Source organism: Macrotis lagotis, chromosome 1 (genome assembly GCF_037893015.1).
Source record: "Macrotis lagotis isolate mMagLag1 chromosome 1, bilby.v1.9.chrom.fasta, whole genome shotgun sequence".
Classification (NCBI taxonomy): domain Eukaryota; kingdom Metazoa; phylum Chordata; class Mammalia; order Peramelemorphia; family Peramelidae; genus Macrotis; species Macrotis lagotis.
The window spans coordinates 495,684,698-495,710,667 of record NC_133658.1 but is presented as its reverse complement, the minus strand read 5'-3'; the positions used below and the strand labels follow the sequence as shown (position 1 = coordinate 495,710,667).

Below are 25,970 nucleotides of genomic sequence, written 5' to 3'. Positions count from 1 at the left end.
AAGGCAATGGGATTAAGTAGCGTGCCCAAGGCCACACAGCTAGGTAATTATTAAGTGTCTGAGGCTGGATTTGAACTCAGGTACTCCTGACTCCAGGGCCGGTGCTCTATCCACTCACTGCACAAGCTAGCCACCCCTAATTATTACTTCCAAGTGATTCTCCACTTAGTCCCAGTCTTCTCTTGTAACAAATCAGTCTAATTAAAAAAAAGAAATAAATACATTGGCCATCTCTGAAAATGCGTTCTATTCTTCAATCATGTATCACCTTAATTATTCTGAAGTCATGATTAATCAAAGTATTTTCTATCACTTATTTTACAGAGTATTAATAGTTATTATTGTTAAGATTTAGAAATCTTTATTCTCCTCTAGAACACCTGTTTGTTCAGACTTTTTGGCAAACCATGAACCGTGAGTGGATTGGTATAGACAGATTGCGCCTGGATAAGTTCTACATGGTAAGTATATGTGCCCATGTTTGTGTAGGAGAGAAAGAGAGGTTTAGTTTCCTAGTTTTGCTGCCTTATACTTATTATTTAAATTTAATAGTGATTGAGAATGGAAAGGGGATATAGCCTATAGCTATTTTGCCTTTGATTTGAAACTCAAATTTTCTTACTTAACTAATCTCTTTATTCTATACCACTTAAATTACTAAAAAATTATTTCAGTTGGAAATTTCAAAGACATCAAACGTAAAAGATAAAAAGGAAGGAGATACAACAATATCACACCATATAGTATTATAAGATGACAGCATTATTGACATATAAAATGGATAATTTCTATTATTTTAAGTTAAAAACTACTTATGTAAATAAAATCAAATGTAGCCAAGAATAGAAGGAATGCAGAAAGTTGAGGGAAAAATTTTTATGGATGTGATTGTGTTGAAAAACTGAGCTATTTATTTAGAAAGACTTGGACATATGAGGAAATATGCTAACCACTTCTAGAGAAAGAAATGAAAAGTGAAAATATGTATATTATGGTCTTACATATATGGATATGGGTGTATATGTATATATGTGTATATGTTTATAGATGTCTTTGTGTTTATGTGTATACACTTTTAAGTGTAACCTGCTCTGGGTGAGAGAGGGAAGGGGAAGAAAGGAGAAAGAAAGTAAAAAGTGCACAGCAAAAAAAAAAACCTAGAAGAAAGCAAACAAAAACTGGGTAGTTTTGTAAGCAATGTGAATTATTTTTTATATTGGTTTTCTTGAAATGGAAGTTTATTATTTTATATTGAATTTTTTCTTGTGTTCTTCTGTGTACATGGAATATATTTCTTTTTTCATTTTTGGATTTAAGTTTAAAATGAATAAAAAGAAATTTTTTTAGAAAGATTTTGAGTTTTACAATTTTCCCCCTATTCTTCCTTCCCCTCCGCGCCCCCCCCCAGAAGGTATTCTATTAGTCTTTGCATTGTTTCTATGGTATACATTGATCTCAGTTGAATGTGATGAGAGAGAAATCATATTCTTAAGGAAGAAAAATAAAGTATGAGATAGCAAAATTACATAATAAGATAATTTTTGTTTCATTATTTGAAGGTAATAGTCTGGTCTTTGTTCAAACTCCACAATTCTTTAGCTGGGTACAGATGGTATTTTCCATTGCAGAGAGCCCCAAATTGTCCCTTATGGTTGCACTGATGGAATGAGCAAGTCCATCAGGGTTGATCATTGCCCCCATGTTGTTGTTAGGATGTAGTGTTTTTCTGGTTCTGCTCATCTCACCTAGCATCAGTTCATGCAAATCTTTCCAGGCTTCCCTGAATTCCCATTCCTCCTGGTTTCTAATAGAACATTACTGTTCCATGGCATACATATACCACAGTTTGTTAAGCCATTCCCCAATTTAAAGACATTCACTTGATTTCCAATTCTTTGCCACCACAAACAAGGCTGCTATGAATATTTTTTGTACAAGTGATATTTTACCCTTTTTTCATTATCTCTTCAGGGTAAAGACCCAATAGTGGTGTTGCTGGATCAAAGGGTATGAACATTTTTGTTGCCCTTTGGGCACAATTCCAGACTGCTCTCCAGAAATGTTGGATGAGTTCACAGCTCCACCAACAATGTATTAAGTGGCCCAGATTGCCCTAAAAAAAACCAATAAAATTGATTAAATTCTGGTGAATTTTATTTTAAAACAAAGAAGAAAATCAAATTGCTAGTATCATAAATGAAAAAGGTGAACTCACCGCCAATGAGGAGGAAATTAAAATAATGATTCTGAATTATTTGCCCAACTCTATGCCAATAAATTTGACAATCTAAGTGAAATTGATGAATATTTACAAAAATTATAAGTTGCCCAGATTAAATGAAGAGGAAAAAGAAATTCAACAAGCCTTTATTAAACTCCCTAAGAAAAAAATCTCCAGGGCCAGATGGATTCACAAGTGAAATCAAACATTTAAGGAATAATTGGTTCCAACTCTATATAAAGACTTTGGAAAAATAGGTGAAGATGGAACTCTGCCTAACTCTTGCTATGACACCAATATGGTGCTGATACCTAAATCAGGAAGAGTTAAAACAGAGAAACAAAACCTGACTCCCTGATGAATATATATATATATAGATGCAAAAATCTTAAATAAAATCTTAGCAAAACAATTACAAGAAGTTATAACTAGGATAATACATTATGATCAACTAGGATTTATCCTAGGAAATCAAGGTCGGTTTAGTATTAGGAAAACTATCAGTATAATTAATTATATCATTAGCAAACCTATCAGAAATCATATGATCATTATCAATGGATGCTGAAAAAGCTTTTGACAAAATACAAAACCCATTCCTACTAAAAACACTATAGAGTGTAGGAATAAATGGATTGTTCCTCAGAATAATAAGTAGTGTCTATCTGAAACCAACAACAAGCATTATAAAAACAAATTTAAAAAAGAAAACAAACTGAATGCTTCCTGCTAGAATGAGATGGCCAAATTGATGTATTCAGCTCTAATCTAGAAGCCACTAGCATGCAATATAAAAGTGAATGCATAGGGGTGGCTAGGTGGTGCAGTGAACAGAGCACCAGCCCTGGAGTCAGCAGTACTTGATTTCAAATCCAGCTTCAGACACTTAATAATTATGTAGCTGTGTGGCCTTGGGCAAGCCACTTAACCCCATTGCCTTGCAAAAACCTTAAAAAAAAAAGTGAATGCAATTCATTGTAAAAGGCAATTTTGGAAACAGGTTAAGTATCCTGCTACTAGGTATGAACCTTGGTCAGGAAAACAGCTGCCTAAACATCTCATTTTGAGTTACTTGGTAAAAAAAGGCTTATGAAAAGTTTCTTTCCCAAACTTTAAAAAGAGTCAGCCTTTCTTCCAAAAGAAAACTGATAACTTGTTGCCATAGTTACAATATTAGTTTCAAGGAGGATTTTTCTAGCTGACCATGACCTTTTAAAAGTTCATAAGCCAGGGGACAGCTAGGTGGTGCAGTGGATAGAGTAATGGCCTTGGAGTCAGGAGGACCTGAATTGAAATCCAGACTATGGCATTTAATAATTGCCTAGCTGTGTGACCTTGGGCAAGTCACTCTTAACCTCATTGCCTTAAATAAATTTTTTTAAAAAAATGTTCATAAGCATGAACTTTAAATACTAGGAAGATTGGAATCTATCAGATATCCTACTTTTTTTTTGTGATAAGGTTATGTTTTATTTTTCTCTTTTACTAATTCTTTTTTTTTTTTATCAAAGCTAATGCGCCTGCTTCTGAACCAGTCCTTCGAGGTATTAAAAAGAAATGAATGGGAAGAAAGGTCAGTATTGATGTCAACATTATGATCTACATCCAAAGTATTCATTTTATGACTTTGCCTAATTTAGAGTTTAAAAAGTTGTTTTTGTTTAAAGAACAGTTTCTTTGTTTATTTTAAAGATAGGTGGGATCATAAATTGGGTGTGAATTTTGGGTTGCATGATCTGAAATATTTTTAGGAAAACATGGACTAGTCAAATCAAAATTATGATATTTTTTCTTTCATTCCTAAAGTTTTAAAAAGCATTTTCCTCTCAATTGCCTGTGAAACAGGTAGTAAAAAACTACCATATTGTAGATCAGGAAAATGAAACTCAGGTAGTGTAATGACTGGCCCACATAAAGAGGAAAGAGTTTGGATTCAGGACTGGATGTTGGTTTTGTTTTCTTTATAATATGCTACAAGGTTGTATAGATTATGGAATAGCTAAATAAATGTGGTACATGAATGTTACTGAATATTTCTATGCTATAAGAAACAATATTATGACTATAGAGAAGCATAGATCTATGATCTGTTGCAGTCAGGAAAACAGTGTACACAGTGATACATACAATAATGTAAATGAAAAAACTGTCAATCATAAAAATCAAAAGGGAATGTTGCAAAATTGCAAAGAGTAATGATCAGTTTTGGTTATTTTTATTTTAAAAATATTACTTGTAACATAGGCTGTCTTTGGGAGGGAAAAGGACAGGGATATTGGCAGAAATTTTGGTCATGTTAAAATATATCAGTAAAAATTAATTTTTAGAGAAAATACTTAAGAATTAGAAGCAAACATGCATTCAGTGTTCAGCAAATAATTCAGACTTTTGTTAAGTGAATTAGATGATTGACCTATTAAAAAACCTTTCGATAATATATAATAACATGTTAGGCAGTGAGAGGAATTGGAGAGAGATGAATGGTCATTAAAGATCTGGGTTTGAATCTTATTTCTAATCACCAAGAGCAAGTCATTTAACCTTCCTGAGCCTCATTTTCATCATCTATAAAATGGAGATAATGTCTACCTTATAGAATTTTTGTGAGGATCAAATAAGACATAATAGGTGTAAAATCCTTTGCAATCGTTAAAGTACTATATAAACATTAGCTGATAATAACCTTATGAGCCTACTTCAGGTTTTATTTGTAAAAATTCAAATTTTCATATACTTGTTTATTGAATTTCTCTTTTCATAGTCTGTCTTGCTTGCTCTCATCTTCCTCAGCTGTTAATCACCTTACTCCCCAAATTAGCTTGGTAGTGTTGGAATTTGAGATTGAAAGCCCCTATGTGTCCATAGCTGTTGGCTGTGAAGTGCAACAACAGTATAAATTGATCCCTGCTGAGGGAAGTTAGCTAAATTATATCTTTCCTCTCTGCCATTCTCCTCATGGTGGCGCTAAATAGCAGTGATGTAGCAGCAGACAGGCTATTGCATTTCCTATAACTAAGTATTAGGCATTATAATGTTATTTGTATGTAGATCTGTTTCTCCTTTGAATCTTATAAATGTAGCTGATCCTTACCATCAATTATTTGAGAGTGTGGAACACATTGTTCATTTTTGTATTTCCCACAGTATCTACCAGTAGACTCAGTAAATTTAAAAATTTTTGACTTAATTGTTAGTGAATAATAGGAAAGATTCATTCTTTAATGTTATACTGTAAAGAACTAAGAATTTTTTATTTCATATAACCAATTAAGTCAGGTAGTAAAAACTTGCATTTTGAACATGGGGAAACTGGGAGTACAAAAAGATGAAGTGACTTGCCATATCTAATTAAGAGAATTCAAAGACATATTTTTCCTAATGAGTTCATATGCCTGTCTTTTGTCAGTGTTAAAAGCAGTCTTTTATTAGTTTTTCATTTTTTTGTATTTTTCTTTTTTCTGTGTGTGTGTGTGTGTGTGTGTGTGTGTGTGTGTGTGTGTGTCTTTTTTCACCATACTTTCTGTTATACTTTGTTTCATCTGTTTCATCTTGGACTTGAATAATCTTTGAAAAGCTTGACTTATCTATGCTAAAAGCTACTGCAATATCTCTAACTTCTCTAAACATAGGCTATCTCTAATCTTTGAAAATGTCCTATTTAAGAACTTCTGTCTTAAAAAGTAGAATAAAGGGGTTAAAATGAAACATTTATGGCACAAAATCCTGATCTAAACTGACTTAATTAAAGGCGGGATTATAGCTCAATCTAGATCCATTTGGTTTAACCTTCAGACTTCTGAGTCAGTTTTGAATTGGTAAAGTCACCCTTGCATAAGCATTCATTGCTATCACAAAATGAAACAATAACAAATATCATTGATCATCGTAATTAATACACCATTTTGTACAAGGTTGGCTGTGATGGAGACTAAGGAGAGAATCAGACAAAGTGTGTTCAGTCACTTTTTCAGTTGCATCTGATGCTTTGTGATCCCATTTGGGGTTTTCTTGTCATAGATCCTAAAGTGATTTGCCATTTCATTAGCTCATTTTACAGATGAGGAAACTGAGGCAAACAGGATGAAATGACTTGCTCTGGGTCACATAGCTAATAGGAATCTAAGTCCAGATCTGAATTCAGGAGATAAGTCTTCCTTACTCCAAGGACTGATAATCTGTTCCCTAGTCTAACTGCTCTATCAGACAAAATACTCTGGAAACATTTGAGAAGAAATTGAACACTTTCAGCTTAGAGAATCAGGGAATAGTTCATCAAAAAGATGGCATATTTTTATGCATTTAGTAAGTTGTTTATTGCCATTTATACTTCTACTGTATTTTAAGACTATCATCAAGAAAGTATGAGCAATGATTTAGATAAATATTTATGCTTAAGTGTTATTTTTGCATTTTCTAAATTTTTAAATCTTAGAACAAAGGTGGGATAGAATTTTATTTTCTTATGTGTCTAATATGTTTACTTCATTGGTTATTATGTGAAAAGGAGTTTGCAAACCTTAAAGTATGAGTTGAGGGAAACTCAGGCAATACCATCATCTTGGATTTCATAGAATGACTATGGTACTCTGCTATCTATAATTATTAGATACGATGTTAAATTAATATGTCTCTTTATAATAAAGTGGAAATAAGAAATTTAATTCATGCACCTTTTAATTAGTTTTCCTGTTCTGGTCTTTAGAATTTTTTTTTTGTTTAAATTTTGCTTTTTTTAAATAGTGTTTTTAAATGCTTGTCTTTGAGTTTTATTTGAATAATTTTTTTCTTGTTCAACTGACATGACTTAAATGCAAGGAAAGAGTAATTCAATTTTTAATTCTAGTAACTGGTTGCCTTTTCTCTATCACCCTCCCTCTGCCTCCTTAGTCAGGTTGAACTACTTCTGGATATCCTAATGAAAGAAATTTTTCACCCAGACAGTCAGGCACCTTGTGGAGTAAAGTCCCATTTCATTGATATATACTTGGAAGAACTGACTAAAGTAGGAGCAAAAGAGGTAAGGAGAATCTGGGTATGAGCCTTGGTACTAGGGAATGATCTCTTCTGACTTTTAAACTTAAACTTCTTTTTATTATCTTTCTTAAATAGCTTACTGCTGATCAAAACTTGAAGTTTATTGTTCCATTCTGCAAAATTGCAGCTAGGACAAAAGAGTAAGTTTATATAATGTCTTTTTTGGGTTTGACTATTCTTTTGGTTACTTGAACCATTCAGGATGCCTGTTTTTCTGAAATAATTATTCATTTTAGGAAGAAAAAAGTAATGGTCATTTGCGAGGGAATACACTAATGTAGAAAATAATAAGACTTCTTTGAGTTGTGCGGTTATTTGGGTTTAAAGCAAAAGTTTAAACAGTTGTAACCATATTTAAGCTTCTCATTTATAGTTCATGTTACTACTCTCTAGTTCTACTTTGCTATATAATATAATCGGAGGCATCTTTGAAGCAATTTTGGAACAAGCTCCCTTTGCCATTGAAGATTTAATAAGAGAACTAAATGCAAACCAAGAGGACAGTGAACTATCTGAAGCTGAATCAGATGATATAACATCCATAAGATTACCTAGGAAGCAAAAGAAAGGTAAACCACTGGAAAGAATTTAAAACTCTGGCTCTCAATCTTTCTCTTTGTAGATGCATATAGATTAAAATAAATTTTTTTTGCTACTTTTGTGTTTACATTGCTTAAGTTTTCTCTTCCTTCTACAGAGCCATATCATATGACAAAGAATAATTTTAGGTTTTTTTTCTTTGCAAGGCAAATTGGGTTAAATGGCTTGTCCAAGGCCACACAGCTAGGTAATTATTAAGTATCTGAGACTGGATTTGAACCTGACTCCAGGGCCGGTGCTCTGTCCACTGTGCCACCTACCTGCTCCGACAAAGAATAATTAAAAAAAAAGAGAGAAAAACAATTAGTAAAACTGATCAATATATCCTCCAAATAGGAAAATATACAAAATATTCTGTACCTGTAGATTTACCCCTTCTGCCTAGAAGGAGTAGTGATAGTGGTTTTGTTTTCCATATCTTTTTGGGAAAGCACTTGTTCTTTGTAATTTTGCAATATTCACCTTCAGTTGTTTTATGGTGGGTCTTTCCATTTTTCATTGGTATAGTCATTGTGCTTTCTTGGCTCTGATAACTTCATTCTTTATCAGCTTGCGTTCTTTTCATGTTTCTCTATATTTATCACATTTGTCATGTTAATTTCTTAATTTATATTATTACAAATTGCTTTCTAAAATGTCTGTTTTGATTCACATCCCCACTACCATCCTACTAATATTCCTCAGAATGCATAACCCCTGAAACATTGTCATTCCCATCTTTTGTCATTTTTCTCAGTTTGCTGTGCCTCTTGAACTAGGAATATTCTTAGAATTGTCATGGACTTCTGGCTTAGTTTGTCTTGCCTTGATAAAGGCACATTTGGATGCACTGTTAGGAGAGCAAGGAACTGGGCTTTGAGTTTAATTCTCTTATTGTAATGAAAAGACCTGGAGGACAGCTAGATTGCACAGTGGATAGAACACTGGTCCTGGAGTCAGGAGTACCTGAGTTCAAATCCAGCCTCAGACACTTAATAATTACCTAGCTGTGTGACCTTGGGCAAGTCATTTAACCCCACTGCCTTATTAAAAAAAAGACCTGCCTGCCTCAGATACTTAGACTTGATTTTGACTAGATTATAGTAAATCTATACCTAGTTAGTCTTATAATTCCAGTGCTTAGCGTAGTGCCAGGCACCTTAATAAATGTTTATTGTATTATATTACTTCAATATCATTTCTTTCCCTTATCATCCTATTTATTTTACATTATGCATTTTAAAATATTCTAAGAAAGAGTTTTTAGGCTTCAGCACACTGCCAAAGTGGTCCATGATACAGAAAAATTATAGACCCTTTGTGTAGACAATAGCAAGCTTGCAATAAGAAGTACTTAAATTTTAAAAAATGCACAGTTTATAAAGGGAAAAATAAAGTAATATAAGTTCAGAAAAGTAGCTTAGAGACAGATTGTGGAAGGCCTTAAATGTTAGGCTATAGACTTGAGGAATCCATGGAGATTTTTTTTTTAAATCAGGACAGGGCAGCTACATTATCAGCCCTTTTGACTTAAAAGGATTATTTTAGGTGCTGTGAAAAATGATATATTAGAAAGGAGAGACTTAAGGAAGACCAGAGAGCTCTTATAATATGCCAATTAAGAAATGTGAAGGACTTGAATTAGAGTGGGGATTGTGTAAATGGAAAGAAGGGCATAGCTGTGAGATGTGGAGACAAAATTGCAAGGGCTTGGCAACTAGCTAGCTTTGGATATAAGGAAGAAGAAAGAGTCAAAAATAGTAAAATTTGGAAATTAGATGACTCAGCTGATTTAATTTGGATATGTTGAATCTGTGGCTCATCCAGGCACAGAGGTCCAATAAACTCTGGAGTATGCAGGAGGGGAGACTTGATTGAAGTGATTGGGATAAAGGATTGTATTTGTAGTAAGGAGGATCTGAATTTGAATTTTGCCTCAGACACTCTGCAATTGTGTGGTGTTGGATAAGTCATTTGCCCTTAGCCTTGATTTCTTTATTTATAAAACAGGGCTAACAGCACCTTCCTCACACAATTGTTGTGGGGATCAAATGAAATAACACTTAAAATATTTTGCAAATCTTAAAACTTTATATTATTGCTTGCTGTTAGTCCGACTTCAAACTTATCTTTCCAAAATAGTTTTAACCTTGTCATTTGCTCATTCAGAAATTGAACCTGAGCCTCCTAATACGTTAAAAATACCTTAATTTAGTATTAGTAACCCTAATCAATCCCAGTCACACAGCCTGTCTTTTCAACTTTTTTTGACCATTGATCCATATGAGCAGCCTTTGATCCAGAAGTATTAACCTACTTGAGTCTCCTTAGGATGTTTTTTTTATCTTTCTTCAATATCTGGTTCCCAACTTTTCCCTTTACCTGCCTTGTCCTAATTTCCTATTTTTCCCCTTAGCCTCCTATTTGAATTTCACTTGTAAAAAGCCTTAAGACAACTTGCATATTCATAAAGCCTTCCTCTGGTATACCAACCTAGATGCTAGTAATTTCTCCTCTCTGAAAGTCTTATAATCTTTACTGTTTGTTTGACATTTATTTACTGCCTTTGTACAGTTATCAGGATATGTTTTCATAGGTAGTGTACTGTAATTAATAGACTTTCAGTAAACCATTGTTGAGGACATATGTATCTATTTTACAGGAAAAAAAGCTAAGGATTCTTCCTCAAGCGAAGAAAGGCCGAAAGTGAAAAGTCAGGGTAATGACGAGGAAAACATCGAGTATGTCCTTCAGGTACATATTGAGAGGGTCAGCATTTGAACTGTAAGGTTGTATTGCTGAGACAGTTGCCAAGAACAAAATCCTTTGCCTCGAGACAGAGAGAGAGAGAGAGAGAGAGAGAGAGAGAGAGAGAGAGAGAGAGAGAAAGCAGATTAATTGGAACAGACTGGAGATAATAACATGGACTATATGGACTATTATGTAATTTTTAGTTATACCACAGAGGTGAATTCTGCTATCATGGTCTCGAGGCAAAATTAAAACTCGGAAAAATTTTGGGTTTTTTATCCTCTCTTACCACCTTTCTGTATTCCATTCTCCTGCCTTGGGCTCTTGAGGCTACCTCAAGGGTAGTTGTTCTCTTTCTTAATCACACCCTCATTTTTCTCCCATCCTTAGGATCGTGTTTCAAACTGATATGTAAAGAGATCCTATTGAATCAGAGGACTTGGATTCAGAAAAGCTAAATTTGAATCCAAGTCCATTGATTTTGACTTTAGAACATAGGAAAGCTTTCTGGATCTTATTTTTCCTTATGGAACATGATAATTAGAACTAGATGAACTCTCAAACTCTTTCCAATTTTAAATCTGTGATCCAAACAAAAAGTCTCATTCCTTCTGATTCCCCAAGGTGATCCTGTCTCAGTATTTGGAATAATACCATGATCAAAGTAGTTCACATCCTGGAGGAATTTCTATCCCCCTCCCTGTGTTAGTTGAAATGGGGTTTCTTAACAAAACAAAGCTCTTCTTCAGTAGCATATATTATGTTTGTCTGTGGCTGCCTCCCCATCTTTACAGTTCATTTCCACACCAAAGAACATTTGGTGGTTATTTTTGCTCAGGCAGAGATCCTTATGTTTAAAATACTGCATTGTAGGGGGTCCTTATTATTTAATCACATAAAATGGGATTCCTTTGTCCTGAAATCAAGTTTCTGTAGAACTTTCTAGGTCATAGATATTGGCATACTTTTGCCTACTTCTTTTTCCAAAGAATGGAAATAGCTAGGACTTAGCCACATATGCTAGATCCCTTTTTAGTGTTTGTCTAGTTAAAGATGGAATTACTCTTTCTTTAGAAATAGTCACTGAAATGTTTTGATTAGGGAAAGAATGGTCAGTTGCAAGAATTTTCGATGAGTGAGTGTAAGAAAAGGAAGAATACTCTGAGTAGGTCTCACAAAACTTTTGTTTCTTGCAGAAGACAGTGCTTGCCCTTCTATCAAGAAGGGTAATGGAAGATTTGCCCTTCATCAGGGAGTAGTAGGTGAACATACCCTCTGAAATGACTTAGCATGCTAATCTATGCACATGAATCAGAAGTTTTCCAAAGAAGTTGACATAAGTGACCAAACCAAATTTGTGAAATTGACTGTTCACTATTTTTAAAAAAATTAATTTTGATAATTTTTAGTTAGCTTTGATCTCTTCACGTCTCCCTCTCTCCCCAAAGCATTAAAAAAGAAAACTCCTATTAGCACATACTGTCTAGCACATTTGGTCTAGCAACCAAATTCTCATGTTGTCAATGTCCAGAAATGTCTCCTCCTTCTTGAGTTTGTCATTTTTTCTGTCAGAAGGTAGTTATTTTTTTTTATAAAAAGCTGTTATGTAAATTATTCTCCTGGTTCTACTGACTTTATGCTATATTAGTTGAAATACTGTAAAGCTCATTCTCGTTTTTTATGGGACAGTCATATTCTATTTTATTTCTATATCTTATTTGTTTAGCAGTTTCCTAGTACATGGGTAACTCCTTCATTTTCAGTTTTTTGCTACTATAAAAAGAACTATTGTACATATTTTATACATAAGGGTCTTTCTTGTTCTTTTTAATCTTTGTGGTATAGACCTACTAGTAGTATTTTTGGATCTTATTGCTATGCACAGTAATAAAGCTCCCAGTGTGCTATATATAAGTAGTTCATTTCACATTATGTAGTTTCACACTAGAAGGACCCAGAAAAAAACTGACTTGTTTTAAGTGAAATAATTTTTGTTTTTGTTTTTTTTAAAGTTTAACTATGAGGAAATTGCTGATAGGTTGTTTGAAATGGCTAGCAGGCAAAGCACTCCTTCCTTGAATAGGAAACGTCTCTACAAACTGGTCAGAAAGTAAGTACTTTTAGAAACAATGTTTCTTGAAATGGGGTTTCTTAACAGAACAAAGCTCTACTTCAATAACATATATTGTGTTTGTCTATGGCTACGTCCCCGCTTTCCAGTTCATTTCCATGCCAAAGAATAATATTTGGTGGTTATTTTTGCTCTTCTCTGCAAACTTCCTGACTATCCAGAAACTTTGGGAGCCATTCTCTTTAATCTTATGAAAAGCTTCTGTATCTCTGTAGTGATATATCTCTGAGATATCTAACCTACTAAAATATTTCATTCAGCATGTTCACTTTTTAGAGGTTGTGTATTCTTTTGCAAATTTGCACCAAAGCTAGTCTCTTTACTGAGGAGCTCTTTAGTTCTTATCCTTCACATACTTCCAGCAGCTTCAGGAACTTGTGACACTATTTTCTTCTTTTCCTGCTGCTCCTTCTCAGTCTTCTTTCCTGGATCATCTTCTATCTCCTATATATGGGTTTATCCCAGGTCTATGTCCTTAGCACTGCTCTTTATATGTCATCTCATCTACTCCCATGCATTCGTTCATCCATCTCATTATACCAGTGACTCCTAATAGATTGATCAGTTTGTCTTTTTGTTTGTCTTTTTCAGTCAGAAAACATATATTCATAAATAAACATTTTATGTGGGCTTTAAAACATAGTTACAGATAAGAAAATACAGATTATATACCAAATAAATTCCCAGTGAATTGAGGGAAGGAGTTACTAACCAGTGAGGAAGTAAGAAATGCTTCTCGAAGCAGAAGGCAGTTGAATTGACCCCTGCATTGAGCTAGAATTTGAACAGACAAGTAGAGGAGGGAGAGAATTGCAGTTATGCTGGCTAATTTGTTCAAAGGCATGATTCTAGGAGATGGAAAAGGGAACAATATGAAGGCCAGTTTGGCTGGATAGAGCTTAGTGCTTGATTAAGTTGACTGATGTCCATGATTTCTGCTACTGGGGGATCACTTGGGAGTTCTGAGCTAGGGCTAAAGCAAATTTGGGTATCTGAACTAAGTCTTGAATCATATGATAAAGAGTGGGGTTTGAGTTGGGGAGAAGAGAGAGATGACCAAGGAGGAGGGATAAACTGATTTAGGTTAAAAAAGTTTACATGCTGATCACAATGGGATTGAGTCAGGCCATTCACTGCATTTCTAACCTGAGTAAGATAGGAAGATTTCAGACTCTTAAGAAAATTTTTTTAATTGCTTATTGAAACAAAACTTCATATTTTTGACTATTTCCCCCATTGGCAATATAGTTAAATAATGAGAATTTTAGGAAAGTCTGTCTGGCTAGAGGTTTTTTCTTTTTGCTGTCTTAATGTGAGAATGTAGTGCCTTTTCAGTATTCTGAAGTAATGTCTTTTTTTTTCCTTTTTCAGATTCCAGAGCCTTGCTGAAGGTAACAATTAAATTGTACAGAGGTAGCAGTTCCCTTCTTTGAAAAGGGTTACTGCTGCTCTTTATATATTGATCCTTAGTGGAAAAAAGTTTGCACTTTTTACTTTGCAGAAGTATTTAGTAACACTTCAGGTAGAAGAAGAGGCATGTTTCTAGTATCTGAGTAATGGTATGCTATTCTCCATGGCCGACACTACTAACCCTTTGTAAATATAAACCTTTGTAAATAAAGATGATAATTTTTTTTTAAGTTCTTGGGATCACTCATCCTTTCACTTTGTCTCTTGTATAAGATAACATATATTGCAAACTAGTTGGTCAGAAACAGGAAAGAGACGAGTAAAGGTGAGGTGTAAGTGGAAGGATGATTACAAAGAATATTTTGGGCTTGTCCTTTAGATAGGCATTTCCATTGGTTCTCATTTCTAAGTCAAGATACTAATGTAATGTGAAATCCATTGATAGTGAGAAAATTACTTGTTTAGGTTTTGAGAGAGATGAGAGTAAACATTAGAGTTTGCCTGACACATTTCACTACCTATTTAACTTTGAGAATTTCCTTATTACTTGTTTCTCTGGGGCCTATAAAGGGGCCATACCCTTCTCTGGATATGGGTTTGTGTGTTGGTATTATTTTAGACTTGAATATCTATCCAGAATTTGTTTTAAAAGCAAAATATTAATTAGAACAAACTGGAGACAATAATTTGGTTTTAGAAAAGAACTTGGTCTGGCTACTTTTCACTGGTATTGTGGTGACTGTCCCTTCTATACACTCATAATAGTGATTTAAGGTTTGTAAAGTGTTTTACATGTTATCTCCTTTGATACAACAACCCTGTGAAGTGGCTGCTATTTTACAAATGAAGAAACTGAGATTGAAAAAGATTAAATGCCATACCCATTTGACTTAATGTCATAATCATGATGTTGCTATTAATGTGTATACTTGGTTCTGCTCTCTTCAGCATCAGTTCATGTAATTCTTTACATGCTTCTCTAAAATCTGGCCACCCATGATTTCCTGTAGTCCCAGTCCTCTTAGATCTTACTCTCCCCCCCCCAATACTTTCTGATTACCTTGGTTTGATAGGATCATTACTACCAGGATTCCTTCTCCTACTTTCCCTTCCTTAACATGACTTAGGTTAGTTTATTTCCTGAAAGGAGACATAGCCATCCCTGTGACTTGATTGGTTCAAGGGCCAAAGCTCAAGTGATATCTCTATTGATACAACTTCTTGATATTATTTCTGGCTATAGTGACATTAAACAGGCCCACTATTATGGAGTCAGCAGTTCATGTTTGATGGATGATCACTGGCCATATGTCACCACAACCTATTGTGCTGGTTCTGTGCATTTCCACATGGAATCAGGGGTATCTTGTTCTAACTTAATATCTTTTTTTATGCTGTAGCTTAAATAAGCCTCTTTTCATTGACAATTTTGGACTTGAATCTGAACTAATGGGGCATTGACCTGAGTCACGCTCACCAATAACATCTGTCCTACTTGCTGTTCCTTCAAAATGACCCTATGTCTCACATTTCCATATCTCACCATGCACTATGTCTGGAATACTTTGCCCATTCACCTCCCACCTCCTAGTTACCTTGGCTCAATTCATCTAACCTTCTGCAAGAGACTCCAACTGCCAATTCCTTCCTGTTTCAAATTATCTTTATCTCTTTCTTTCTGCATGTCTGTATGTGCATATACCTTCTTAATTTCATGTTATTTCTCCCATTATTATGTATACTTCATGAAAGCTTGGACTGTTCTTTGTCTTTGTGTTTTCTGATCTTAGCCTAGGACCTGGGGCAAAGTGGTCATTTATTTTAATAAGTGCTTGGTGACTATCTGAGTAAAAGAACATGCAAACTGCAGACTGATGTCAGTTATTGTGGTGGTCAGTATAAGATTTATGCAATAAGTTACAAAACCTGTCATACTTTTTAAAACTCATTGATTTCACTGAATGGAATTTTGAGCAACCTCCAAAAAACAACAATAAACATATGAAAACAACCTACCTTATCAAAATATTCATAGTTGCTTCTGTTATATTGAAAGCAGCTTATACATGCAGTAAGTGGACAGTAGATAAAAGAACTAAGATTGATTATTGAATTGGAATATTATAAAGCCACAAAAAAGTATAAGAGGAGAATTTAAGAAGTAGGAAAAAAATCTTTTGTTGTGATAGTGAAATCCATACAACTCAAACTATTGACATTTCATGCAGCTAATCAAAAAAAGTATCATAAGTATTGAAATTTTGAACAATGCTTGAATGAGATGCTGAACAAAGCATTTTCTTTATTTGTTAGTTTCATTCTGGCTTTTTCATGGCTTAGGGTTTTATGTGAGATTTTCCCCTTGTTTATTAAGTATTTGATTTTTTTATAATCACATTTTCAAATTTTTGTAGTTGTTTTTTTTAGGTTTTTTTTTTTTTTTGCAAGATAGTGGGGTTAAATGGCTTGCCCAAGGCCACACAGCTAGGTAATTATTAAGTGTCTGAGACCGGATTTGAACCCAGGTACTCCTGACTCCAAGGCTGGTGCTTTATCCACTACGCCACCTAGCCATCCCCCTTCCTGGTTTCTAATAGAACAGTAGTGTTCCATGACATACATATACCACAGTTTGCTAAGCCATTCCCCAGTTGAAGGACATTTACTTGATTTCCAGTTCTTTGCCACCACAAACAGGGCTGCTATGAATATTTTTGTACAAGTGATGTTTTTACCCTTTTTCATCATCTCTTCGGGGTATAGACCCACTAGTGGTATTGCTGGATCAAAGGATATGCACATTTTTGTTGCCCTTTGGGCATAGTTCCAAATTTCTCTCCAGAAAGGTTGGATGAGTTCATAGCTCCACCAACAATGTAATAGTGTTTATAATCATATTTATAAAAATTTTTTTAAAATACCACTATGAAGATGAAGTTTTTCTATATTAGAAAAAGGAACCTAATGGTTTTATTGCTAAGGTGTAGGTAGGTGCCTCTGGATTATTTTTTAAGACACTGAGCTTTTTTTTTTTATATAATTTTTGCAAGGCAATGGGGCTAAATGACTTGCCCAAGATCATGCAGATAGGGAATTATTAAGTATCTGAGGCTGGGTTTGAACTCAGGGCCTCCTGATTCTAAGGGCCTTTGCTTTGTCCACCAAGACACCTAATTGCTCCAAGACACTGAGCTTTTTTTTTGTTTGTTTGTTTGTTTTGTTTTTGTTTTTGCAAGGCAGTAAGGTTAAGTTACTTGCCTGAGGCCGCACAGCTAGATAGTTATGAAGTGTCTGAGGCCAGATTTGAACCCAGGTACTCCTGACTCCAGGGCTGGTGTTGTATTTCACTGTGCCACCTAGCCACCCTGACACTAAGCTTTTAAAAACAATGTATGTTATAGATAAATTTTTTCAATGCCTCAGATATGCCAATTTATGAAAATATTGTTCCAATTCTAATTGACCTATCTTGGCATAGATTTTGGAGATGAGTATAAATATTTGTTTATATATTAAATATCCCAAGTACGGACCTGAAATTGTTGTACTTGGAAAAACAACTCAAACTGTTTTCTTTCAGCTGTGATGTCATATAGCTGGTAAATGGTGTTCTATTACTTGTCTTAGAATAATTATTGTCTTTTTTTGTTTTGGGTTTTTTTTTTTGGCTAGGTATTGGGGTTAGTTCACTTACCCAAGGTCACACAGCTTGGTAGTTATTAATTGTCTGAGACCAAATTTGAACTCAGATCCTCTTGACTCCAGGGTTGGTGTTCTATCCACTGTACCATCTAGCTGCCCTCGAATAATGTCTTTTTAATAAGAGAGATTCCTTCCTTTGATTATAGGAAATAATTATGTAGAAGGTAAGTTTTAAGTTAAGATGGGTTAGATCAGGTGATTAGTCAAAAACAATCTATTGAACTTGACTTTTGATCTAACAGGCATATTCCCTCAAGATGGCCTTCCTGGGAGTAAAAAATTGAACAGAAACAAGCTTCAGCAAAAGAAGACTTGTTTGCCAAAATCAAAAGGGCAAAAAAAGAAAGGTAGGAAGTCAATTCAAAGTTTTGTGACAAGCTGTTCAATTTATCTAAGATTTCATTGTCAAAGTCTTTCTTAGACTTTGAAAATCTTGTATGTATTTGGAGAGTTATGGAGAATTATATCTTTTATTTCCTTGATATTGACAGCTGATGAATTGCTCACTAGAATCTCTGAATTTACAAATGCTATTAAAACTCATTAGGTAGTGAAATATTAAGTTTATAGGGAAGGGCTACAGGAAAATTATAATCAAGGTTCAAAAGAGTAGCAAATGAGGGTTGAGGTGACTAATATAAAATTTTTCTCATTGGTTTTATTTATATATATATGTGTGGTAATGTGGATTAGCAAGAGTTTATTGATTATAGATATGATAATGTGGATTAGAAAGTTGTGATTAAGCTGGCCTTCTGGGTTAATTGATTACCACAGTGCTTCCATGTCTTTAGTTTTGAAGCATGACCTTGAACATTTAAATTATCATTTCATTTACCTCAGTGAAGAAGAAATTCTTAGTAACCAAATTCACAGTAGCCTAACAATAGCAGAATCCTGAATATGCATACAAAGTGTCCCAAAAGTCTTAGAGCAGTTTTATGCTACTAAGAAACACTTAAAACTTTCCCCATCATGATACTTGGGGAACTTAATTAAAACAAGGTTATTTCCTTAATAGAATAAGAGCACTACGTTCCATTTCCCCATGTGCCCTTGCTATCCAGCTCAACTTTGTCCTCATCTTTTCATTGGGACTTTGGAACCTTAGCTGCATCACTAACAAACTTCCTTCTCAAGTTGAATTTGGTGTGGATCAGTAATGCCAAAGTCAAGTAGAAATTTGGGCTACTAGCCTGTACATATGATCCCTTTGGGCCACATAATGACTTAGTTTTAAAATATAATATTATCTATGTTTTATTTTATTTTTATTTGGTTAATTATTTCCCAATTACGTTTTATCCTGATTTGGGCCCATTCAGGAGTATTGTGGGCTTCATAGGTTCCAGGGGCCTCATGTTTGACTGCTCTGGGGTAGTTGATAGAATATTCTTCTTGAAGTCAAGAAGGTCCGCCCTTGAATCTCATGAGTTGTATGGTCATGCCCTGTCACTTCTCCTCAAGTGCTTCAGTTAAAAAAGACTTCCCTTCCTTGGAGGCCTCCCTCTTCCTTCATCCTTTGGACTTTTGAGCTAAGGAATTCTGTCTCCTTTAGTGAGAATGTGAACACTTTGAAAGCAGGGATTGTTTGCTATTGATATTCTCAGTACTTAGCATGTACAAAGTGTTTAATAAATGTTTTTTCATCCATTCACACTGCCTTCTAATGATTTGGAGCCAACAGAGAAATAGTTATTGCTATGCAATGGGGTATAACCACTAGAAATAATTTTGTCTTTCTTGTCATTGTTACAGGGGGAAAAGATAAAAAGCAGAATATAGAGGCAGCTGTGACTTCTGAGAAAGATAGGTCAAAAACTGTGAAGAGAAAGGAGAAGAATCAAAGGAAGAATTTGAGTACTGATTCTTTTCTATATGAGATAGATATGTCTGATACAGCTATTCCCTTAAATCCTCAAAACATCAGTTCAGGGAGACTGGGTAAAAGAAAAAAGGGTCAAGGACCAAAAGCCATAGAAGTAACAGATGGTTTCCAGGAGCCAAGTGAAAATGATGTAGCAGAGATCCAAAAGAATGGAAAAAAACATGGATTGACAGACCTTGAAGTGATGCCAGCCCTCTGCAAAAGCAGAAAAAAAGATGCTTGTAAGAAGATAGAGACCACAGGACAAAAGAAAAACTTGTATACCACTCTTCAGAAGGCTTCTATAGAAACTCCCTCTGTGAAAGGAGTGCCAGCACATCCTGTTGTTTCTCCAAAGTCAGAAAGTAATGACACAGGTACTCTTAAATTGGTCACAAAGCAAAAGAAGCAAGTTGTTAATGGAAGCAACCACATTTCTCCACAGGTATCCTCAAAGGTTTCTTCAGAAATGATTAATTTGAAGGAATTACAGTTAAGTAGAACTAATGATTTAGAGATAGAATGTCAGGATACAGACACCACTAGAATGATAAAAAAGAAACATAAGTGGGTTAGTAGAAACAACATTGTTCCTCCCCAACAAGATAAGTCCAAGTTATCCAAGAGGGAATTGACAAAGAGTACAGAAAATTCAGCAGATTGTGATTTTCTTCCTCCTCCAAAAAGGCCAAATATAAGTGTCAGTAGATCAGCAGGTTCCTTAAAAAGGAGAAATAAACGAATTTTGTGGTCTCTCCTAAGACCAAGGGTGCTTTTCATATCTCCTGTTAGAAGAGTTAAAAGAAACACAAGGAAAGCTCTTTAATGGTTTCTTAATGTTAGGATTGCTTTTTTCTGGGTGATCTTTGAGGATTCCAAAAAAGTAGGTAGAAGAAATATTTTACATTGCAAGGCAAAAAGGCATTCCTGGATGTCATTAACAAGGAATTACATTAAAAACATATTTTTTTCAGCAATAAAAATAGTTTTGGCACAAGGACCAGTTCAGAAGCATGGTTTCTTTTTATTTGATAAAGGGCCCTGGGAAGAAAATTAATAGTATTGGAAAGAAATTGGATTCCTTTAGTGAAAATGATTGTTTTGACCAAGATCTTTCTGTATTTCATAAGTATTTGTGTTTACAGTTGGAATTAGCTCATGAAATATCTTAACTGTCCTGGGTTTCTTGCAATTGAGTCACCTTTTTTTTCTTATTATAAATAGTATTTTATTTTTTACAATTACATATTCAACATTTGTTTTTTTAAGATTCTCAATTTTGATATAAATAAATTTTTAGTGGTAGGGTAGGCCCTTCATAATAAAATGTATCCGAGAAAAGAAAAAAAAGATTCAATTCAAAAAAAAAGATTATGTTGAAAACATTTCTACTAGTCATGGTATAAAAGAGAAAATATAACAAAAGAAAAAAAACACAAAAAAATTTTAAATGGTATTGTTCAATCAACTTTCAGCACCACCAATTCTTTCTGTGGATCACTTTCAAAGCTTGTATGGCTAACCTTGGAAAGCTCTGAATCTAAAAGTGAGTTTTTCATTCCAGAAAAATGCCAGGGTACATACTCATTAGAGTTGAAAAAGATACAAGACATGGGCAGCTAGGTGGCATGATGAATAGAGCATTGGGGCTTGAAATCAGGAAGATTCATCCTTGTGAGTTCAATTCTGACCTCAAGACAATTCACTTAACCTAGTTTGCTGTAAAATGAAATGAAGAACGAAAAGACAAACTACTCCAGTATCATTGGGAAGAAAACTTCAAAATAGAGTCTTCATTTGGATATGACTGAAATGACTCAATAAGAAGTCATATTCTACTTTCAACAATATGTGGGTACATGAGCATTTTAACTTTTTTGGAGTTTAACCATACTCTGAGGACAGAATATGTAAAAAAACATATATTTTTTTTTTTTTTTTGCTGTTGTCACTTTCTGTCCTGTCAGTCCAATAAAAGATGAGAGTGAAAAAGGTCCTTCCTTACCTTCAGGGAAGACAATATGTGTGTGTGTGTGTGTGTGTGTGTGTGTGTCTGTCTAGTTTGCTATATCACTTATCATCTAAATGAAATTTATAGAGAAAATGGAGTACAGTACAATGCTCAGAAAAAGATAGTAACCTAATCAAAACAATTTAACATCATTTATGTTAAATGGTTCTGTAAAAACCACACTAACAAAGTTGGGCAGCAACTTCTGGCCTCAGAGCTGGAAGTCATGGTGGGAGATAGGTTTGGTACAGAGTAACCCTCCTCTGGCTATACCTTCTGCTATACCAGAAGATCTTGATTTCACTTTCCCTTAAAAAAATTCCAGATATTTACTTGTGGAAGTGAATGTCAGAAGAGTTGTAGGGGTGTGAGTTATAAAGTAGTGAAATCTGTTTCTTAGTGAAAATCATAAATAAGCAGCCATTAAATTTGCTTTATGTTTAAATTGTTCCCTATTGTATCAGTCACAAGATAAATTCACAAACTCACATATGAGTGTGTATATACATACACACACACACGCATGCACACAAAATAAGTTAATTTTGGGGAAGAAAATAACTAGTCAGTCAAACTTTATTTTTAAAAATATTTTTCCAATTGTAAAGATAATTTTCAACATTCATTTTTGTAAAGTTTTTTTCCTCCCATTCTTCCTCTCTCCATCCTAGGATAGCAATAGGGAAAAGTCATAGGAGGAAAAAAGTGAAAATAGTATGCTTTGATCTGCATTTAGACTCCATAGTTCTTTCTCTGGATGTGGATGGCATGTTCCATCACATCTCCTTTAGAAATGTCTTTGATCACTGAACTGCTAAGAGGAGCTAAGTCATTATAATTGATCATTGCACAAAATTGCTGTTTTTATGGTATATAATATTCTCCTGGTTCTGTCCACTTGACTCAGCATCAGTTTCTATAAATCCATTTTTTTAGAGCAATAATATTGAATTACATTCAAATACCACATGTTCAGCTATTTCACAATTGATGGACATCCTCTCAATTTCCAGGTCTTTGTCACCACAAAAAGAACTGCTATGAATATTCTTGTACATGTGAGTCTTCCCATTTTTGTGATCTCTAGTATGCTGTCCTGAAAGTAAACCCTGCTGGATCACAGGGTATGCACAGTAAGCCCTTTGGGCATAGTTCCAAATTGCATACCAGAATGGTTGGATCATTTCACAACTCCACCAACAATGCATTAGGGTCTCAATTTTCCCACTTTCTAATATTGACCATTATTTTTTGTCATTTTATTCTATCTGATAAGTATGAGGTAGTATTTCATGGTTTTGATTTGCACTTCTAGTCAATGATTTTGAGCATTTTTATATGACTATAAATAGCTTTAATTTGTCGGAAAATTGTTCATGTCCTTTGAACTTTTATCAATTGGAGAATAACTTGTATTAGAAATTTGACTCAGTTCTTCCTATATTTTAGGACTAAGACCTTTATCAGAAACACTGGCTTTAAAAATTATTTCCCAGCTTTCTGCTTTCCTTCTAATCTTGGTTGTGTTGGTTTTGTTTGTGCAAACACTTTTCAATTTAATGTAATCAAAAGCAAACTAGGTTAAATGAATTGCCTATAGTCACACATCCAGAGAAAGAACTGTGGAGTCTGAATGCAGATCAAAGCATACTATTTTCACTTTTTTCCTCCCATGACTTTTCCCTATTGCTATCCTAGGGTGGAGAGAGGAAGAATGGAAGGGAAAAAAACTTCACAAAAATGAATATTGAAAATTATCTTTACAATTGGAGTATTTCATAATGTTCTCTACCTCTTCTTTTGCCATAAATTCTTTCATCAACAGATCTGAAAGGAAAATGATTCCTAAGTCAAGTGGGTATTACAGGGGATAGAATACTGAAGTCAGGAGGACCTGAGTTCAAATGTGACCACAGTCAACACTTACTAGCTGTGTGACCCTGTCATTTAAATCTGATTGCTTTGCATCCAAGGCCATCTCCAGTCATCCTAGTTCATCTTAGTCACTGGACCCAGATGGCTCTGGTGGAGAGAGACTAGTGACTTCTCACAGCACCCCCTCCCTCCAGTCCAGTTCATGTGCTTGTCATGGTATCACTTCACTGATGTCATGGTCTTTAATAACAAAGGACAAAGCAAAAAAATAAAGTGGTAGCACATTTTATATCCTGTACCCTTTTGACCTTATTAATTCCTTAATATCCTTCATCTTTTGTTCTTCCAGATAAATTCTGCTATTCTTTCTAGCTTTATAAAATAATGTTTTGGTAGTTTGATTTGGTATGACACCGAATAAGTAGGTCAATATTAACTTGGCCTACCCACGAGCAACTGATATTTTTCCATTTGTTTAGATCTGACTTTATTTGTGTGAAAAATGATTTGTAATTGTATTCATATAGTTCCTGGGTTTGGCTTGGCAGGTAGACTTCCACATACTTTATGTATCTGGTTATTTTGAATGGAATTTCTGTCTTTTGCTATTGGACTTTGTTGGTAATATGTGGAAATGCTTTTGATCTATGTGGATCTATTTTATACCCTGTAACTTTGTTAAAAGTTAATTATTTCAAGTAATTATTTTAGTTAATTCTCTAGGTATGGTATATCATCTACAAAAATGATAGTTTGGGGGAGCTAGGTAGCGCAGTGGATAGAGCATCGGCCCTGGAGTCTGGAGGATCTGAGTTCAAGTCTGCCCTCAGACACTCAATAATAGTTTATTCCTCATTGCCTATTCTAATTATTTCAATTTCTTTTTCTCTTATGCTAAAGCTAACATTTTTAGTACAGTTTTCAATAATAGTGGTGATGGGGCGGCTAGATGGCACAGTGGATAGAGCACTGGCCCTGGAGTCAGGAATACCTGATACAAATCAGGCCTTAGACACTTAATAATTATCTAGCTGTGTGGCCTTGGGCAAGCCACTTAACCCTATTTGCCTTGCAAAAACCTAAAAAAAAAATAGTGGTGATAATAAGCATCCTTGTTTATGCCTTATCTTATTGGGAAGGATTCTATTGGCATACAATGCTTGCCTATAGTTTTGGGTAAATATCTAATTTAATTTTTTTTATCATTTCAAAGGAAAATGCTTTTATTTTTATGCTTTCTAGTATTTTTTGTTAGGAATGATCCTGTATTGGGGGCAGCTCAGTGGTGCAGTAGATAGAGCACTGGCCCTGGAGTCAGGAGGACCTGAGTTCAAATCCAGCCTCAGACACTTAGTAATTACCTAGCTGTGTGGCCTTGGGCAAGCCACTTAACCCCTTTGCCTTACAAAAAAAAAGGATTTTTTTGAGGAATGATCCTGTATTTTATCAAAAACATTTTCATTATCTATTGGGATTAACATGATTTCTTAGTTTTATTATTGATATGGTCAATTATGCTAATAGTTCTCCTTATATTGAACTAACTATCCATTTCTGGTATAAATCCTACTTGGTCAGTGTATTTCCCTAGTGACAACTTGCTGTAATCTCTTTGCTAATATTTTATTTAAAATTTTTGTATAAATATCCATTAGGGAAATTATTCTATAATTTTCTTTTTCAGTTTTGACACTTCCTATCAGTACCATATTTGTATCATAAAAAGAATTTGATAGGACTCCCATCTATTTATTTTTAGGTTTTTTACAAGGCAAATGGGGTTAAGTGGCTTGCCCAAGGCCACACAGCTAGGTAATTATTAAGTGTCTGAGATCACATTTGAACTCAGGTCCTCCTGACTCTAGGGCTGATGCTCTATCCACTGTGTAACCCAGCCACCCCTGACTCCGTCTGTGTTTCCAAATCGTTTATAAATCATTGGAATTAATTGTTCTTTAAATATTGGTAAAATTCACTTGTGAATCCATCTGACCCTGGAGATTTTTTTCCTTATAGAGTCCATTGATGACTTGTTCAATTTTTTTTTTCAGAAATGGAGTTATTTAAGGATTTTATTTCCTCTTTTAATCTGGGAAGTGTTAATTTTTTTAAAATTTTCATCTATTTTACTTAGATTGTTAGATTTATTGATACATGTTTGGGTAAAATAGTTCTGAATTATTGTTTTAATTTCCTGATTTCATCCTTTTTTATATTGATAAATATATTTATATGTTGATGTCTTTTTAATCAAATTAACCAAAGGTTTATCTATTTTACTGTTTTTTTCATGAAACCAATTCTTAGTTTTACTTATTAATTCCATAATATTCTTACTTTGAGTTTTATTATCTCTCCTTGATTTTTCAGGATTTCCTATTTGGGATTT

General features: G+C 34.3%; 1 protein-coding gene and 1 long non-coding RNA gene across 2 annotated transcripts in view; one reads left to right on the top strand and one right to left on the bottom strand.

Annotated features, from left to right (window-relative positions):
* The window catches only part of RRP1 (ribosomal RNA processing 1), a 51,133-nt gene extending 25,464 nt beyond the window's left edge, over positions 1 to 25,669 (top strand). The window contains exons 4-13 of the mRNA XM_074213873.1: positions 376 to 461; positions 3,733 to 3,794; positions 7,109 to 7,238; positions 7,331 to 7,395; positions 7,649 to 7,824; positions 10,497 to 10,588; positions 12,598 to 12,695; positions 14,088 to 14,107; positions 18,071 to 18,175; positions 19,587 to 25,669. Coding sequence (XP_074069974.1) covers positions 376 to 461; positions 3,733 to 3,794; positions 7,109 to 7,238; positions 7,331 to 7,395; positions 7,649 to 7,824; positions 10,497 to 10,588; positions 12,598 to 12,695; positions 14,088 to 14,107; positions 18,071 to 18,175; positions 19,587 to 20,521 — 1,769 coding nt within the window. The 3' untranslated portion in view covers positions 20,522 to 25,669. The remainder of the gene's footprint in view (positions 1 to 375; positions 462 to 3,732; positions 3,795 to 7,108; positions 7,239 to 7,330; positions 7,396 to 7,648; positions 7,825 to 10,496; positions 10,589 to 12,597; positions 12,696 to 14,087; positions 14,108 to 18,070; positions 18,176 to 19,586) is intronic.
* Positions 1,383 to 25,970, bottom strand: part of LOC141506795 (uncharacterized) — a 40,894-nt gene continuing 16,306 nt past the window's right edge. The window contains exons 2-3 of the long non-coding RNA XR_012473977.1: positions 8,216 to 8,426; positions 1,383 to 2,113 (exon numbers count right to left, since the gene is read on the bottom strand). This is a non-coding gene — a long non-coding RNA (uncharacterized LOC141506795). The remainder of the gene's footprint in view (positions 2,114 to 8,215; positions 8,427 to 25,970) is intronic.